The 16687-nt window shown below is 48.6% G+C and overlaps 2 protein-coding genes and 5 non-coding genes across 9 annotated transcripts; 6 read left to right on the forward strand and 1 right to left on the reverse strand.

Moving 5' to 3' along the window:
• The first annotated feature begins 1798 nt into the window (after nt 1-1798).
• On the forward strand, nt 1799-7427 carry NOP56 (NOP56 ribonucleoprotein). Its single transcript, XM_031434079.2, has 12 exons — nt 1799-1855; nt 2010-2099; nt 2448-2562; nt 3401-3562; nt 3852-4050; nt 4422-4609; nt 4691-4842; nt 5023-5123; nt 5491-5639; nt 5860-5981; nt 6166-6300; nt 6975-7427. The coding sequence occupies exons 1-12, from the start codon at nt 1853-1855 to the stop codon at nt 7344-7346; spliced, it is 1788 nt and encodes a 595-aa protein (XP_031289939.1). The 5' UTR covers nt 1799-1852; the 3' UTR covers nt 7347-7427.
• LOC116147560 (small nucleolar RNA SNORD110) lies at nt 3179-3246 on the forward strand. The gene has a single exon (XR_004131119.1). It is a non-coding gene; the product is annotated as a small nucleolar RNA SNORD110 (small nucleolar RNA).
• Nucleotides 4164-4295, forward strand: LOC116147552 (small nucleolar RNA SNORA51). The gene has a single exon (XR_004131111.1). It is a non-coding gene; the product is annotated as a small nucleolar RNA SNORA51 (small nucleolar RNA).
• LOC116147558 (small nucleolar RNA SNORD86) lies at nt 5186-5271 on the forward strand. The gene has a single exon (XR_004131117.1). It is a non-coding gene; the product is annotated as a small nucleolar RNA SNORD86 (small nucleolar RNA).
• LOC116147547 (small nucleolar RNA SNORD56) lies at nt 5698-5768 on the forward strand. The gene has a single exon (XR_004131106.1). It is a non-coding gene; the product is annotated as a small nucleolar RNA SNORD56 (small nucleolar RNA).
• LOC116147546 (small nucleolar RNA SNORD57) lies at nt 6027-6098 on the forward strand. The gene has a single exon (XR_004131105.1). It is a non-coding gene; the product is annotated as a small nucleolar RNA SNORD57 (small nucleolar RNA).
• Nucleotides 7417-12359, reverse strand: IDH3B (isocitrate dehydrogenase (NAD(+)) 3 non-catalytic subunit beta). Of its 3 annotated transcripts, XR_837814.3 has the most exons (13): nt 12295-12359; nt 12095-12175; nt 11856-11954; nt 11635-11755; nt 9904-9964; nt 9693-9825; nt 9473-9606; nt 9280-9382; nt 9034-9180; nt 8710-8804; nt 8539-8599; nt 7651-7852; nt 7417-7554 (listed from the first exon to the last, which is right to left on the reverse strand). XR_837814.3 is itself a non-coding variant. In XM_010988285.3 (12 exons), the coding sequence occupies exons 1-12, from the start codon at nt 12328-12330 to the stop codon at nt 7474-7476; spliced, it is 1152 nt and encodes a 383-aa protein (XP_010986587.1). In that variant the 5' UTR covers nt 12331-12359; the 3' UTR covers nt 7417-7473. The 3 variants fall into 3 exon arrangements, 2 of the variants coding, with proteins under 2 accessions (XP_010986587.1, XP_010986586.1); XM_010988285.3 differs by lacking the exon at nt 7651-7852; XM_010988284.3 differs by having other exon boundaries at nt 7417-7852.
• Between the last annotated feature and the right edge of the window lie 4328 nt (nt 12360-16687).

Here is a 16687-nt window from a genome sequence, read left to right on the forward strand (position 1 = left end):
GTTCATGCCAATGTCTGCATCTAATCATAAGCCTTTCTGTCTTGCTAGTTGAAGTGCACTTTTCTTTAGCCACTTGTTAGCAAACTGCTTTAGCACAGTTCCTTTATAACCAGAGGACTCAAATCTATCCAAAATATGACTGTGGTCAACTTTGAGCTCAGTGACTCTCAGGCTTTTTGTATCTAATCCCCAGTAACGTGCATTTAAATAACATTTATATGCTAAATATATTTGTACCTGTCTATGTGTATGTTTATACATATGTATACGTATGAATGTTGAACTGAGACAAAAGTTTTACAAATCAGTACTCCTTATTCTATGTAACATAGTATTATTTCCTATATTCTTTCAACCTATTTTTTTTAACGCTGGCCAATAATGTCTAAGTTAATTCTGCAATTCATTAATGGATTCCAACTTCTCCTTTGAAACCCCCTACTGCAGGAGATAAACACCTGTAACCCCAGGAATATTTAGGATTAAGTATAGAAATAATGAGGTAAATCAAAGTCACAGCATCAATATTTTCCATTACATTTCCAAAACTTTTATTTAATTTGGCATTTATGTTTCAGAAAATTTAACATACTGATGTTGTAATTTTGGAATTTCATTCCAAAACGTAAAATGGAGTAACTGATTCCGACTCATCATTGTAAGTGGGTACATGTAATAAAATGTAAGCACATTTGTAAGGAATATTGAGACTGAGACTTTAAGATTAATCAACCAGTATTTTAAAATTTAACCTATTAGGTTTTAAGAGTGAGCTCAGTATTTGGATTTTGTCAAGTAGATGAACTGCTTAAGAAGAAAATATCTTAAATTTATAAATGCACTTCAGCTATGGGAATTTAAATTATAAAAATCCCCTTAAAATACCTTTAAATTTACTAGCATATATACTATTTGTGGGTAGCCAGGTTTTTGTTTATTACTATAACTCCACCATTAATTTTTATAGCAAAATTAATTTCAAAATAGTCGCCTGAGTGTCCAAAGCCGCCCCCGAGGACAGGGAAGCAGCTCCAGTTCACTCAGAACTAACCGGCGTTAAGAATTCAGGGCCCTTCACCAGGGCCAGCAACACGTGGCCCGGCAAAAGGAGCAGGATTCTGTCCAAGCAGGGGAACGAGAAACCGACCTAGAAGGAAGTGGGGTCGTCCTTCTTTCCTACTTATCACCTTCCTCCCTCATTTAAAGTAAGTAAATAAAATACAACTTAAAAGCACAGAGCCAGTCACGAGGAATCACGTTGCATCAGGGTCTGCCCAGCGCGCCGCAGGCCCCGCTTCCGCCCAGGTGAGGAGGGAAGGGCGTCCAGACCCCGGGCTCCGGAGAGGGTTGCCCACGAGCAGCAGGTGGGGAGGAAGGGGTCCTGGGGCGTGGGGTGCAGGGCGGGCACGGGTCCCGAGGTCCCCGGCGCTGCGGCAAGCGGGCTCCGCAAGTTTCCGCTGGGAAAGGTCGCCGCGGCCCGCGCTGGGCCTCCCGCCCGGATTTCACCCAGCTCTGCTGCCTATAATTTATATGATGAAAACATGAAGGACTGGACAGTTATGCAGAAAAGTGCCTTTCCAAACCGTTTGGCTGCCTGCAGGGCCCGGCCCGACCTGAGTGTCCAAGGTAACCGCGCCACAGCGGAGACCGGAAAAGGCCAGCCCGCCCGCGCTCGCGCCCCAGCCTCGGCCCCGCGGGCCGTACCACCCCGGCGGAACCCCCCACCGAGGCCCGGAAAGGTATCGTCCCCGGCTTCTGATTGGCCGACGCCGCAGGGGCGTGGCCTCCGGAGCCCGGTTCAGCGCGCCAGAGCCTGCTCGCCGCAGTGCGAGCCGGGCCGGGAGCGAGCGCCATGGTGAGGAGTGGTTGCTGGGCGCGGGTGATGCGGAGGCCGTGATTCGGGCCTGAATTTGGGCTGGAGCCCGAGCCGGGGCCGGGGTCTGCCCCGGGAGCCGGGCAGGGCGAACTCGGGGGCCCCGCTAACGCTCGCGCCTTGTCTCCCTTTCTAGGTGCTGCTACACGTGCTGTTCGAGCACGCGGTCGGCTACGCGCTTCTGGCTTTGAAGGAGGTGGAGGAGATCAGCCTGCTGCTTCCGCAGGTGGGTGGACGCGGTGGCCTCAGCAACTGCGCCGCAGCCCCTCGGGCCGCGCGGGCCCCAGCATGCACTGCGCGCTCCCACGTGGCCGGCCGCGCGTTGTGGGGTGCGCAGGGCCCGAGGGCTCGGGACCAGGGGGTCCTCACCTGCATTCGTGATTAGAATCACATTAGGAGCATTTAAAAGCAAGCCTGAACGCCGCCCCATACCGATAAAGCGGAACCGGGACTTAGGACCCATGATGCGTTCGGCTGGTACTTTCGTGTGTTCAAGTCTGAGAGCTGCTGCTGTTTTACTGCGCCCTAGAGGCAAAAGCAAGGGAAGGAAACCACCTACTGTTTCTCCCCCCAGGTGGAGGAGTGCGTGCTGAATCTGGGCAAGTTCCACAACATCGTTCGTCTCGTGGCCTTTTGTCCCTTTTCCTCGTCTCAGGTTGCCTTGGAAAATGCCAACGCTGTGTCTGAAGGTGAGTTGGCCACTGAGTATTTTAGAGAGAGAAGCCGAGATGTAGTTTCTGCCACTCTTGTCCTCCTAGGCTAGGGAGCTTGTGATAATACCCAGTGGTGGGAAGTACCTGATGTGAACAGGTTGTAATTTTAAATAACCTTCACAGAGCTCAAGGTCTGGTGAATATGACTAAATGTTATATTTAAAGTGCACAATCCAAGATGTATAGGCTTTATTTCCTGAAGGCACTGTAATAAGTGGCTTTTTAAAAATTTTTTAAATTTTAGTTTTGGGGGGATAGGTAATTAGGTTTATTTTTTAATGGAGGTACTGGTGATTGAATCCAGGACCTTGGGCATGCTAGGCATGCACTCTTATCACCAACCTATACCCTCGCCCTGATAAGTGATGCTTAAATGAAATCTCATAGCTGGCAGAGGCTGGTAGGCTAAATCCAATCACGTAGTTCTCTACTTCTCTGTTAAATTGACTGGAAAGGGTGATTTTGATACCAAAAGCCAAGAGAAAGAGGTTAGGTCCCAGAAAGCAAATTGGATACTGACTACTTTGTGCTGTAGGTATGCTTTAAGCTTTCATACTTACTAGGCCAGAATCCTTTTCTTCCTGTGCAGGCTTTGCAGTGATGACTTGAATCTGTCAATCCCCTGAGTGTAATCACTGATGTCTCCATGTCTCTGAGCAAAGCCTGAAGGGGAGGGATATAGGCATGCCATCCTAGCATGCTCTGTGAGACCAATGTCAGATCGGTCTCTCAATCAACAGTTGAGGGGACAAGGATCTCTTATGATTTAAGCATCCTTCCGCATGTTAGTGGGAGCTCTGTTCTTTGCCCTGAGGTGTTGTTCATGAGGACCTCCGCCTGCTCTTGGAGACTCACCTGCCAGCCAAAAAGAAGAAAGTACTCTTGGGGGTTGGGGACCCCAAGATTGGTGCTGCTATACAAGAGGAGTTAGGATACAACTGCCAGACTGGAGGTGTGATAGCCGAGATCCTGAGAGGTGAGACCACCCACTAACATTCTTTGGAGAGGTGGTAATTAGGTTTATTTTTTAACGGAGGTACTGGGGATTGAACCCAAGACCTTGTACATGCTAAGCATGTGCTCTACCGCTGAGCTATGCCCTTCCCCCCATCTAACATTGTTGACGTTTTGGGGTAAGGGTCTTCCAGAACTTGTTAGGGTGCTTAAGGTTGCTTCTGAGAAGCCCTCCTGTTTGGCTGCTACCCATGGGTGCAGGAGCTTGTTCAGAGCCCTTTTTCCTTGCTCACAGTCTTGCTCTCCTCCAGGAGTTCGTCTGCACTTCCACAACCTGGTGAAAGGTCTGACCGACTTGTCTGCTTGTAAAGCCCAGCTGGGGCTGGGGCACAGCTATTCTCGTGCCAAAGTTAAGTTTAATGTGAACCGGGTGGACAATATGATTATCCAGTCCATTAGCCTTCTGGACCAGCTGGATAAGGACATCAATACTTTCTCCATGCGTGTCAGGTAAAGTGCAGGGGCAGCCCCTGAGAAACAAGGTCTTTGGTCTGTGGTTTAGCTAATTTTGAACCCTGAGATCAGGACTAGCTCCTGTGGGTAGAACCTGTGGGGTAGGGCTGGGCCTCCTGGTGCTTACCACAGGCTGTGTTCTTACACTGACTGTATAGAAAGAGGAGGCAGAGTGAATCCACCCCATGTACACCTCAGCCCAGGCCCTTTGCCTGGTCTGTATTGTGAATGGGGGGACATGGAGTTAAGGTTTTGGATCTATCTTGTTCCCTTTTCCTCCGGGCAAAGAGTAGGTATGGAGAGGACTAGGCTGTAGCTTTATTTGAGACATGGCAGCTGGGCCAGGGAGTGATTGTGGCTCGTTGCAGGGAGTGGTATGGGTATCATTTTCCCGAGCTGGTGAAGATCATCAATGACAATGCCACATACTGCCGCCTTGCTCAGTTCATTGGAAACCGAAGGGAGCTGAATGAAGAAAAGCTGGAGAAGCTGGAGGAGCTGACAATGGATGGGGCCAAGGCTAAGGCTATTCTGGATGCCTCGAGGTCCTCCATGGGTCAGTACAGAGCCTGGCAGCCAAAATAAGGTACGGGGCTCTGAATACCTGGCTCCTGCATTCACACTTGGTGTCCCTTAGGCATGGACATATCAGCCATTGACTTGATAAACATCGAGAGCTTCTCCAGTCGTGTGGTGTCTTTGTCAGAGTACCGCCAAAGCCTACACACTTATCTGCGATCCAAGATGAGCCAAGTAGCCCCCAGCCTGTCGGCCCTAATTGGGGAAGCGGTGCGTCACGGGGAACACGAAAATGGGGGATTAAGGAATTACCGTGCATATTCATACTGTTATACTTGCTGACCCATCGTATCTTCCCCAGTTGTACTTGATGGGGAGGAGGTGAAGCAGGATTACACAGTTGGTAGGTTGGCAGTTCCAGTTCCTCTAATTCCTTGGCTCTTTCTCCAGGTAGGTGCACGTCTCATTGCTCACGCTGGCAGTCTCACCAACCTGGCCAAGTATCCAGCATCCACAGTGCAGATCCTTGGGGCTGAAAAGGCCCTGTTCAGGTACCAGTGAGGGCACCTGCCCACACTCAGGTGCCACTTCTGGTGCCCATTGCTTGTTTGGGGATCACGGTGATGGCTGACCAGGGCTCCCTGACCTATACAGGCCTCTGCTATGGGGGTGATGGCCAGTCCTGGTGTCTGAGTGATTCCCTGGGCCCAGCAAAGGGACCAAGTTTCCAGGTCAGCGACACTGGATGCCTTCCGTCTGCCTCTGGGAGCTGTGGGTTGGCATGAGGTGGGGTAGAGACCCAACCTGGCCTAAGGCTCACTCTGGAAACTGGAGGGAAAAGGAAGGGGAGGAGCTGCCTTGGCTAACAGGGTTGAAATTTCTGATCTTAAAAGTCTCCACTGAATATTCTTCTCCCAGAGCCCTGAAGACAAGGGGTAATACCCCAAAATATGGACTTATTTTCCACTCTACCTTCATTGGCCGAGCAGCTGCCAAGAACAAAGGCCGCATCTCCCGATACCTGGCAAACAAATGCAGCATTGCCTCACGAATTGATTGCTTCTCTGGTATGGGTTGAGGGAGTTGGCGGTTGGAGGGAGGGGAGGCTGACTACCTTAGCAGCTTCTACAATGATGGCAATATTTTTCGTCAACAGCAGTTCACCTAGTGAGTGTTGATACTCTGGGTCTGAGTGAAGCTGAAGGTAGAGGGAATACTGGGGGTGGGGACTAGTTTGTCACTTTACAGGCTGACAGGCTTTGTTTACCCACATATACATACATCCAGAGGTGCCCACCAGTGTATTTGGGGAGAAGCTTCGAGAACAAGTCGAGGAGCGGCTGTCCTTCTATGAGACTGGAGAGATTCCACGAAAGAATCTGGATGTCATGAAGGAGGCGATGGTGCAGGTGAGTTTGAGCTTTGCTAGGTGGGGGAGAAGCGATGCTGGCTGTTGGAGGTGATGAGCTCTCTTAGCCTGACCTTGTAGAGTGGAGGCAAAAAAACTGATTTAATGAGCCTGATCCAATAAAGCCAGGAGAGGCCCCAGAGCAAGGGTTCTTGAGAGCCTTTTCAGCACTTTTCTTTGGCCAGGCAGAGGAAGCGGCTGCTGAGATCACTAGGAAGTTGGAGAAACAGGAGAAGAAACGCTTGAAGAAGGAAAAGAAACGGCTGGCTGCAATGGCCCTGGCTTCTTCAGAGAACAGTAGTACTCCGGAGGAGTGTGAGGTCAGTAGGCAAGATTCTAGGTGTAGGATTTTCAACAGCAGAACAAAGGATATGCCACCTCAAGTCATGGTCTGGAGTGCAGGCTTTTGGACTGAAGTAAGGACCTGAAACCTGAAACTATGTCTTGATTCTATACGAAGGATATAGGTGCTGAGAGAGCTCACTCAAGAGCCCAGGGAGCTGGTTGTAGCAACACTGTTCTTGGGCGAGTGTGTTCTGTCCTCTGCTGTCTCCCAGGAGTCCTCAACCAGGAGTAGTGTAAATTCCTGCTCCGCTTGTTCTCAGATGTGTCCAGAGGTGGTAACATTTCATGGTGATGAGGGCAGGGAGGTCTCCATTGAACCATTCTCCCTGGGCTTGTCACAGTACCCAATTTGCCAGTGTTTTGGGATCCCCTCTGGAACCTTGCATGGCGGGGTTTTCTACTTGATGGGCTTAGGTCACTGTGTGTTCTCTCCACCCTCCAGGTTAGTCGGTGGGGGGCGGGGGGGACTTTGAGGTGAACTTCCAGGGCTATAGCCATACGATTAAAAATCCCAGAAACAGTGGGCAATTTTAACACCACTTCCACAGTCTTTCTGCCCTGATTACTTACCAGCTGGAGTTTCGGGGGGGGGGGTGTTCATACAGTGAATGACACTGCTCCATGCCCGTTTTCCCCTTTCCCCCGTCAGGAGACAAGTGAAAAACCCAAAAAGAAGAAAAAACAAAAGCCCCAGGAGGTTCCTCAGGAAAATGGAATGGAAGACCCATCTGTCTCTTTCTCCAAACCCAAGAAAAAGAAATCTTTTTCCAAGGAGGAGCTGGTTAGTAGTGATCTTGAAGAGACAGCTGGCAATGTAAGTCTTCCCAAGAGGAAGAAATCTTTCCCCAAAGAGGAACCGGTTAGTGACCTTGAAGAATCAGGAAATAAGAGTGTCCCCAAGAAAAAGAGGAAATTGTCCAAGGAGGAGACACTCAGCAGTGGACCTGAGGAGCCCGCTGTTGCCAAGAACAGTGGCTCCAAGAAAAAGAAAAAGCTCCGGAAGCTATCCCAGCAAGACTAGGATGGACATTTCCTGCATAATATTTCCCAGCCCACCCCCTATATCCCAGTAAATAAAAACAAGTTCAGAGTTCACAGTTGACATACCATGTTTTATTGAAAACACCTTACATGGGTGTGGGTGGGGCCTATGGGTAGGACAGGGCGCCAATAACAGCCTCAGTGAAGTCCTGGCAGGTGGCATAGCCACCCATGTCAGAAGTTCGAACCTGTAGGGGAGAATTGCAATCATCCCTGTGGCCTGAGCCCCACCCCTAACCCCACCACCACCTAACAGTCCCCTAAGGAAGCCAGCCCCAGACAACCTAGGCTCTGCCCATAAGGTGATTATGGTCTAGAGGTTTAAGGGCTCTTCTCTGGTCCACTGTACTGAAGGGAGGTGTGGTGTGGTCCTTGTGAGGTTGGAGGGAATAAAGGACTCTAGCCCCCATAGGGGTGCAGGTGGCCGATGACAGACTTGATGAAGTCGGTTGTGGTGCTGTAGCCGCCCATGTCTCGAGTCCGTACCTACAGCCACCACCGGCAACAGCCGTGGGGGAGAAGAGAAGAGAGCCCATGAAGGCGGAGGCAGGGCAGTGTGATGGAAATGGAATCCAAAGAGGGAAGACAAGGCCAGAAAGAAGCAATGCAGCAGAGACGCAAGGAAGCGGCCAGGTTTAGAAAAGCAGACCAGTCCACTCCTGTCTTCTGAGGGCCAGAGCCACTAGTGAGCCCCACTGCGGCCTGGGTGAGGTGGGAGGCCGAGCATGAGTGAGATGGGAGACGCAGATCAGAGCCGGGAGGAGGATGCCGAGGAGGAAACAAGACCAGGTAGGAGCAAAGATGGCAGGGAAATGGCAGATGAGAATGGGCTTCCAGGTGTGGAGAAAGTGACACTGGTGCCTCATCCTGCCAACTGTTCTCCCTCTGCTCCAACATCCCCCCAGAGGAAAAGCTGCAAGTTCTGCATTAAGACGGCCAATGAAAGAGCCAATGGATGGAGCAGGAAAGAGAAAATAGCAGGTGGGAACCAGGAGGCAGAGGAGAACCAAGAGGATGAAACAGCCAAGAGAAGGGAAATGAACAGCCCTGATAAGAACGGGGCAAGATCAGAGAGCAGATGCTCTGGGGACCCGGAGGGAAAAGAGGCCCCAACTCAGGTTCCCCAGAAAGTAGTGCTGAGACCCTAAACCCCACAGCCTTTCTAAACTCACCTTGCCAACTTTGATCACCTTCTTCACCGCGTCTGCAATCATGTTGGAGTGATGCTCGAGACTGTCAATGTGCACAGAAAGAAACTGAGAATCCCTGCTCCGTCGTCCCCAATTTCCCAACCTGTGCTCCCTGGGACAACACCCAGAAGCCTCCCACCCACCAGGACCTACTTAAGGTGCCGCAGCATGTTGGAAGCTGACAGCAGCATGGCTGTGGGGTTGGCTATATTCCTGCCCACCGCCTGGGCAAATGGATGCCGGGCGCCCTGTGGAGAGAGGAGCAGCCCAGAGTCACTGGGAGCAGACATTCTGCAGAGACTGCAGTCAGGAAAGGGCATTAGAAGAAAGGTTAGGTCAGAGGCACTGGGAAGATGCAAGGGCTGGGGACAGGAGCAGGCCAGGATCACAGAGGAAGGGGACACACTGGGGGAGAGCTATCAGGGGGACCTGAGTTCAGAAGAAGGGCACACAGAGGGCAGAGGTGACCTCACTCACCATCTCAAAGACTGCATACTCTGCACTGTAGCTCTCCCCAGGGACCACACCAGCTCCCCCAACCAGGCCGGCTGCCAGATTGTCAATAATGTTCCCATAGAGATTGGGCATCACCAACACATCAAATTGGTAAGGATTCTGCACCAGCTGGTGGGGAGGGGGGCAAAATGGTGGGCACAGAGTACAGAAGTTAAACCCCACTCGCTGCCCTCACTCAGCACTGAGAACAGAGACGGGAGGCCTCACCTGCATGCAGCAGTTGTCTATGATCATTGTCTCGAACTTAATCTTGGGGTAGAGTTCAGCAACTTCCTCACAGCACTGCAGGAACAACCCATCCCCAAGTTTCCTGTCCATGAGCCAAAGGGAACAGACTCAGCCAAGAAAGTGCAGGGGCTACCTTCCCAGGAACCCACCCCACACAAATCACATCCCTCACATGATATTGGCCTTGTGGACAGCTGTGACCTTGCCCCGCCCCTTCTTAGTGGCATAGTCAAAGGCGAACTTCGCTATCCGCTGAGATTTGGTTCGAGTAACAATCTTCAAGCACTCAATCACGCCCCTCGCACTCTGTGTAAGAGAGAAGCAACTGGGTGACACTGGAAAGGAGGCACAAAGGAGCTCTGCCTCTGTCCCACCTTCACCCCTGCCCTCACCTCGTGTTCCAGAGAGCTGTACTCCCCTTCTGTCTGCTCTCGAATGATCACCAAATCTAGATTGTTGTGTCGAGTCTTGTACCCAGGAAGTGACTTCACGTGGACTACGTTGGCAAACAAGTCCAACTTACGCCTGGGGGTGGGGCAGAGTCATGAGCACTGTGCCTGGGGCCCCAGTACCCCCACTGACCACGGGCCCTCCACCACCTACCTCAGCCGCATATCATAGGAAGCTAGTTCCCCCTTATACTCCATTGGGGTATGGATCTTTCCTGCATAAACAGAATCACGGGGGAGAGCTGTCAGTCACAGGCCAAGCCCAAGGGAACCCAGACTGGCAGCCAATCCCCTCAGTGACATAATGCAACCCAGACTCCCATCTCCCACTCCCAAACAAGTGGCTCTTAAGTGCCTCTGGAGACAAGGGGGAAAGGAGAATAATATACTCAGAGTGAGAAATATTTTGTCCACTGTTTTATTTTTAGTTACTATATTTCTATGTTGAAACTTTAAAATGACCTAAAAGGGGAAAAATTTCTCGTGTTATCGAAGAGCCTGGGTTCAAGGCTGAGAAACAATGCCGGGGATCTGTGACCCTTCTGGATGTTTCTGTGTCTACTATTTGACATCTTTCCAACAAACACTGAGTATCGACCATCTGTCAGGCACTAGGGATAGCGATCAAAAAACACAACACACAACTCCTGTCCTCAAGGGGCAAACAATGCTTTGGGGAAGACAGTTAATATGAAAGACATGATAAATACATGTGAAAGGTATTAACAACATGCCTAGGAGCACAGAGAAGAAATTCCCTCTGGTAACATCAGGCAGTATCATAGAACAGCTGGTACTTCAGCCAGAACTTAGGTTAAGTGAGTGTACTAGGTTGAATGGTGACCCCCAAAATGGTATGTTCATGGCCTAACCCCCAGAACCTGTAAATGTGACCTCATTTGGGAAAATAAGTGTCCACAGATATAATACAGATCTTGAGATGAAATCATACTGGATCCGGGTGGGTCCTAAATCCAATGGTAAGTCCTTATACAAGAAAAGGAGAAACAGATACACAGACACAGAGTGGAGAAAACCATAGAAGACAGAGGCAGAGATTGAAGTGATGCATCTACAAGCCAAGAAACACCGAGGAATGCCAGCGGCTGCCAGGAACCACCAGCAGCTGGAAGAGGCAAGGTAGGATTCTCCCCATATCTTCAGAGGGAGCTCTGCCAACACTTTAATTTTGAGATGCTGGCTTCCAGAACTGTGAGAGAAAAAAATTTCTGCCATTTTAAGCCACCAGGTTTGTGACAATTTGTTACAGCAGCCCTAGGAAACTAACATAGGGAGGGAGGAAGGTTCTGGCAGGTGGCACCAAAAGGAGAACACTGTGAGTAGAAGGAAAAGCAGAAATCAAAATACATGTATTTGGAAACTAACACAGTCTGGTGGGACCAAAACACAGAACAAGTGTTGTAAAAATGAAGGCAGAAAGGCCGAGGGTCAGCTCATAAAGAACTTATTTTCCTGCACTAAGGCTGGGCCTGGCAAAGTCATGCCAGTCTTTCCAAGAGAGGAGACGGAGAGAATGGACTGTAGGGGCAGAAGTGAAAGCCAAAAAAACCTAATGAGGCGATTACAGTAGGGAAGCAGAAAGAAAGACAAAAGAAAAGAGGCAGCTAGAAGTGGCATTCTAGAAACACAATTAAGACTTGATGGCTCACAATGTAGTCCCATGACAGACTCCAAATTCTTGGGGCCTTCCTGCATAGACATGATCTCCCAACTCCTGGGTTCTCAAGGGAGAGGAACAAATGGCCACCAATCAGTGGTGGGAGCTAAGGAGAGTTAACGGATTAACAAGCTGAGGAAAGCTTAATGAACTTTTATTCGTTAGATTTTAAATAATTCTTTCGGGATAGCAAGGTAGCACACATACCAATTATGGCCACTTTGTTCTCCTTCATGGAGCTCAGCACCTGCTCCAGCTTCTCCTCAGATGCCATATTCTGCACCTCGCTCAGGTGATGTTCCTGGAACTCCACTGGGACAGAGGCAGCCTTCAGGGACAGGTGCCAAAAATCACAGAGTCAGGATCGAATTAAGCCCTTTGCAGCCCACACCATCGTCCCTGCTGGCTGATTCCTCCAGGGCACTCACCTTGAAAACCTCCTTGACAGCGTGCATCAGCTCAGGCCCCACGCCGTCTCCAGGCAGCATAGTCACGGGAAAGGCGCCCTCCACCCTCACGTCCTCAGCCTGCGAGCGAAGCCAGCAGAGAAAGAGCTGGGGCGGGGGCAGGGGTGCTGGGGGGAGGGAACGGGACAGGGAGGCGGGGTAGAGGCCAGAAAAGGAGGAGTGAGGGGCGTGGGCGAGACTGGAGCCCAACTTGCGCTTACCTGGCTGCGCGAGGCGGCTTGCGCCACGGCCGAGGTACACAGGCTCCTCCATGCCCCGGGGTTCGGGGCGGCGACCAGCGCCTACGACAGACACATAAGCCTGTGAGGTCGGGTCTGGACTCCTCAGATCCCGAAAACTTTTCTGAGCCCGGTACAGACCCGCCGCTCTCCCGCCCGCCCCGGCGTGCCCCGACCCTCACCCGGGTCAGCCAGCGGACACCGCTGACGGCCGCCATGTCCTCCGTGGGAAGTCGCGTGGGAAGTGACGCCGGAAGCCGGAGCGGCCGGGTACCTCTATTTCCGGTCCGGCGCGGTTGCGCGCGCTTCTTTCTTTTCCTCCAACCGAAACCTCCTTCCCGCTCGTCTTCGTCCTCTTTCCCGCTTGTCTTCCTCCTCTTTCATCCTCTTCTGTTCACCCTTCCCCTGGAGGCTGATGCGACGCACAACCACTTTGTCAATTGCTTTATTTTCAGTTACCGTATGTAATTTATGTTGAAACTTCAAAACATCTAAGGAGATTTCATTTTTATCCAGTGAGGACCTGAGTTTAATAACAAGTTGAAAATCGGTATTGGGGAATCTGTCTTTTCTTAATGTTTTTGTGCCTACGTATTTGTCACTCTTTTAACCAATTTTCACTGAACAGTGGTATGTCAGACACTAAAGGCATTAACAAATACCATACAGTCCGTGGGAGAAGGTGTGTGTGTCTGGTTTCTTCGGTCTCCTAGCCCATCAAGTTTCCTTGTGGTTTTATCCTATGTGTTCTTGTTCTTTGCTCTGTAAGTTATTTCCCTAATAGTATATCCCAGACCTGAACTCCCCTGAGCAGGCTCGTAATTGGAGACAGAAATTACTTCAAGCATGTAAGTGTGACTAAAATAGAATTTCAGGCTGATTTTTTTAATTCCAGTCACGTGCTGTTTACAAATGACCTGTTAAAACAGATGACAGAGGAGGATTTGCCTAAACCAGTATTCTGGAAGTGTGGTTTTGGATCACTTGTCAGTTGTTTAAAATGTAGGCTTATGAGGCTCACCCCAGACTTGCTGAATCTGAATATCAGGATTCAGGCCCCAGAAAATACATGTTTAACAGGCTCCCCTAGATGACACACACCACTAACTAGGTTCTTTGTGACTTGTATATCTCATCCATCCGAAAAGGTGCAGGGCATTCTCCCACCCAAGGGAGAGAATGCAGTCATTCTAATTTGGGGGACTAAGCATAGTTTTTTCTGCATTCTTTTAGGCAGGACATTCTCTACAGTTGTAGGGTGAAAAGATTTAAATTAGATAATAAAAATGTAAGAAACTTGAACAAGGGGAAGCTATAGCTCAGTGGTAGAGTGCACGCTTAGCATGCATGATGTCCTGGGTTCCATCCTCAGTACCTCCACTAAATAAATAGACCGAATTACCCCCAGGAAAAAATACATAATTTTTTTTAAAGAAACTTGAACAAATGAAAAGTGCTGTGTAAGTGAAAGGCTGTTAATATTATAGCTAATATAATTTGTCAATGTATAATGAATAGAACATACTCCTCCATCTCCACAGTCAAAACTAGAGAGCAGCACCATCTTGCCTCCACACATTCCCTAGTCCCAGCGTCCACACTCCATCTGCCGTCACCACCATTTTTCTCTTCCAACTATTGCTCTTTCTGAGGGAGAAAAATTGGGAGATTTATGGTTTTTGAAACTATATTTTCCATTACTTTAGGAAATTTAAGATGGGAAAGAAGAGAGCTATGCTATCTTGATCCAATCACTGATCATCTAATTTTCATTCCAGAAAATACTTATTTTCTTGAGGGTAACTACAGCATTATTTCCATCCTTAAATTCTGCACAGTTCTGACAAACAGCATCTGCTAGTTGATAAAATGCCATGTGGCTGTCAAAAGGGTGAAAGGAACTGATGAAGTGTACCAGTTGACTCAGGCCGAGGAAGTGGGATCATCACTGTCTGAGGCTGTTGTGTTCTTCCTATGAACTTGGTGAGCTCTCCTGGACTTCAAGTCCCTATTAAGACATCTCTCACTGATACTACCTGAGAAGAGGGACATTTAGTCAGGACCCTTGAAAGGTACCCTTAACCATACTCTTGGGAAGGTGGGAGAGGTTAAACCATCTTGTTCCTTCTAATTGTTAGGAAGCATACATGAGCATTCAGTATGAGGCTGGGTGACTTAAATGTCAGTTTCCTAGGCCTATAAATTCTCCAGTACAGACATCCTAACCTGAGGTCCACAGAGCTCCAGGCATCCATAAATATAAATCAGTACCAAGAAGTTGGATGGGGAAAATCAAAAAATCACACCTTTATTCTCACTAGCCTCTAACTGAAATTTAGTGTTTCCTTTCATTATGAATATAAAGTGAAGTTATAGTGCTACCTGTAGTTCCCTTAACTTTGCCACTAATAGAAATTATATTTCATATCACATTTCAATTGTGGCAGATATCTTGAAATATCATTTACTCTCATCCCTACTTTGACATTATTTAACCAAATGCTAGATTTTGTTATTGGATGCATTAATAAAGCAGCACTCATTGTACTATATTACAAAGTGAGTTTTAAGAAATTATTATCATCATTATTACTATATATCAATATAATGAGTTTTCTTTGTAATGCTATTTGTTTTATTTTATGCATTTAAAGGCCCTTCTTAAGAAGAGGGCAGGGGATGGAGCTCAGCAAGATGTAGCCTCAGCTGGAGTCTACCTCAGCTTGTCCTGGGGAGATCTGAAGCAGGAATGATGTCTCAGGGTTGTCTCAATTTGAGGCAAGACTTAATAACCCTGCTTCAGTCCTGCATGTCCTAATCTTCCAGGCATCTCTGGCTCATGGAGGCTCCATCTGGCCATGGACAATCCTCCCAGGGAAGAGGGTAGCTGTGAGCAATTAATGACCAACACCTGAAGCATTTGGGGGGCTGGATGCACCAGCTGGCAAAAAAAAAGAACTGGACAAGGCAGCTACTACCCCGTGGAGGTGAGAACAAACATGGTGCCCTGTGACACAATGAGGAGAGCAGGTCTGTTTGAGGAAGTGAGGTACAGTGAGGAGTCATGAGTAAGACTGGTTCAAGTTCTAGGGCTGGGAGAAATGGAGAGGGATTTCTGAGCAGTACTAAGGATCCTGTTGGAATGATGACCATGAATTTATCATGGTATGATTGTGTGTGATTTCATGGAGAAAGCCAACACTTGGGTTCATCGAAAGGTGTATTTTGAGGGGGGAGGGTATAGCTCAGTGGTAGAGTGCATGCTTAGCATGCACAAGGTCCTGGGTTCAATCCCCAGTACCTCCAGTAAATAAATAAATAAACCTGGTTCCCCTCCCGCCCCCCCCAAAAAAACAAAAAAAAATTAAAATAAAGGTGTATTTTGCCACAGAGAGGTACAAGGGGGTTGAGGGTGTTGGCAAAATGGGATCGGGAGGGAAGTGAAGACAGACAGAAGAGAGTTAATGGATAGACAGGTGGGAAAAGGATCAACAATCCCCAAACAGTCAGAGTGGTGCTCATGGGAGTCACTGGACATGTAAGATAGAGGGAGAGGCGGATGTCTCCACTAGCCGTTTTGGAAGTGGAGCGGATGCCAGTGATAACGAAGTCCCAGGTTTCCCGAAGAGAGCTCGAGGAGACCCCTGCATAGAAGGACTCAGACCCACAATACTGGATGTGTCATCTGTGTCACCATGGGAGTCACCCAGGATAGTGCCATTGGCGGAGGCAGGGGAGAGGCTAGGATCTAGGTGCCAGAGTCTTCTCTTGATGAGCAAGAGCAACCAGGAGGTCAGAGATGGCAGAGGATGAGAAAGGTGATGTCAGTGCCTGGAAGAGCCCGAAAGTAGAACTCTTTTTTTCCTGTTAATTTTAATACAAAATTTTGCTTGGGTATTTTTAATTGGACAATAGGTAAATGATTACATTCCTCTTTTTTTTAATGTATAAATTATAAATAAGGCCAAAGTTTCTTACCACCCCAACCACAGCCCCAATCCTTTTGCCCTGTCCCCAGAGGCAGTTGTCTCCTTTGAAACCTTTTTCCTGGGCATGCACACTCCCTTACACACACGCAATGTATGGTATTGTTTTTAGTGTATGGATGTGTGCTTCAGAAAAAATCGTTTCATGCTCTATATACTTACTGTCTTATAATTTATCCTTTTCCCTCAACACAGTGTCTTAGAGATCCAAGATACCATGGTTTAGAAAATGAGCAGACTCATTGTTTTATTTTGCTGAGTAGTATGTGAATTTAGTAAATTTATTGAGCCTTTCTCAAGTTGATGGATACTAGTTTCTAGATAATAACCTGGGTTTAGACTATATCCTGGCTGTCTGAAATAAGACCTGCTGATCCCCTTGGAACTTACTCACAGGTGACTGAGTCCGGGACCCTGGGTGGCCTGATAGAAGCCAATACTTCAGGTTAGCTTCATCTTGCTGCTTGAAGTTCTAGTGATAGTAGCCTGAACTAAATTCTGTCTGAGACAGACTGAGCAGATTTGATCCCAACCTCTGTTGACTAGATTTATCAGAGTGACGAATGGAGTGGCATACTCATGAATATTC

The sequence above is a fragment of the Camelus dromedarius genome, chromosome 18, assembly GCF_036321535.1.
Source record: "Camelus dromedarius isolate mCamDro1 chromosome 18, mCamDro1.pat, whole genome shotgun sequence".
NCBI classification, from domain to species: Eukaryota; Metazoa; Chordata; class Mammalia; order Artiodactyla; family Camelidae; genus Camelus; species Camelus dromedarius.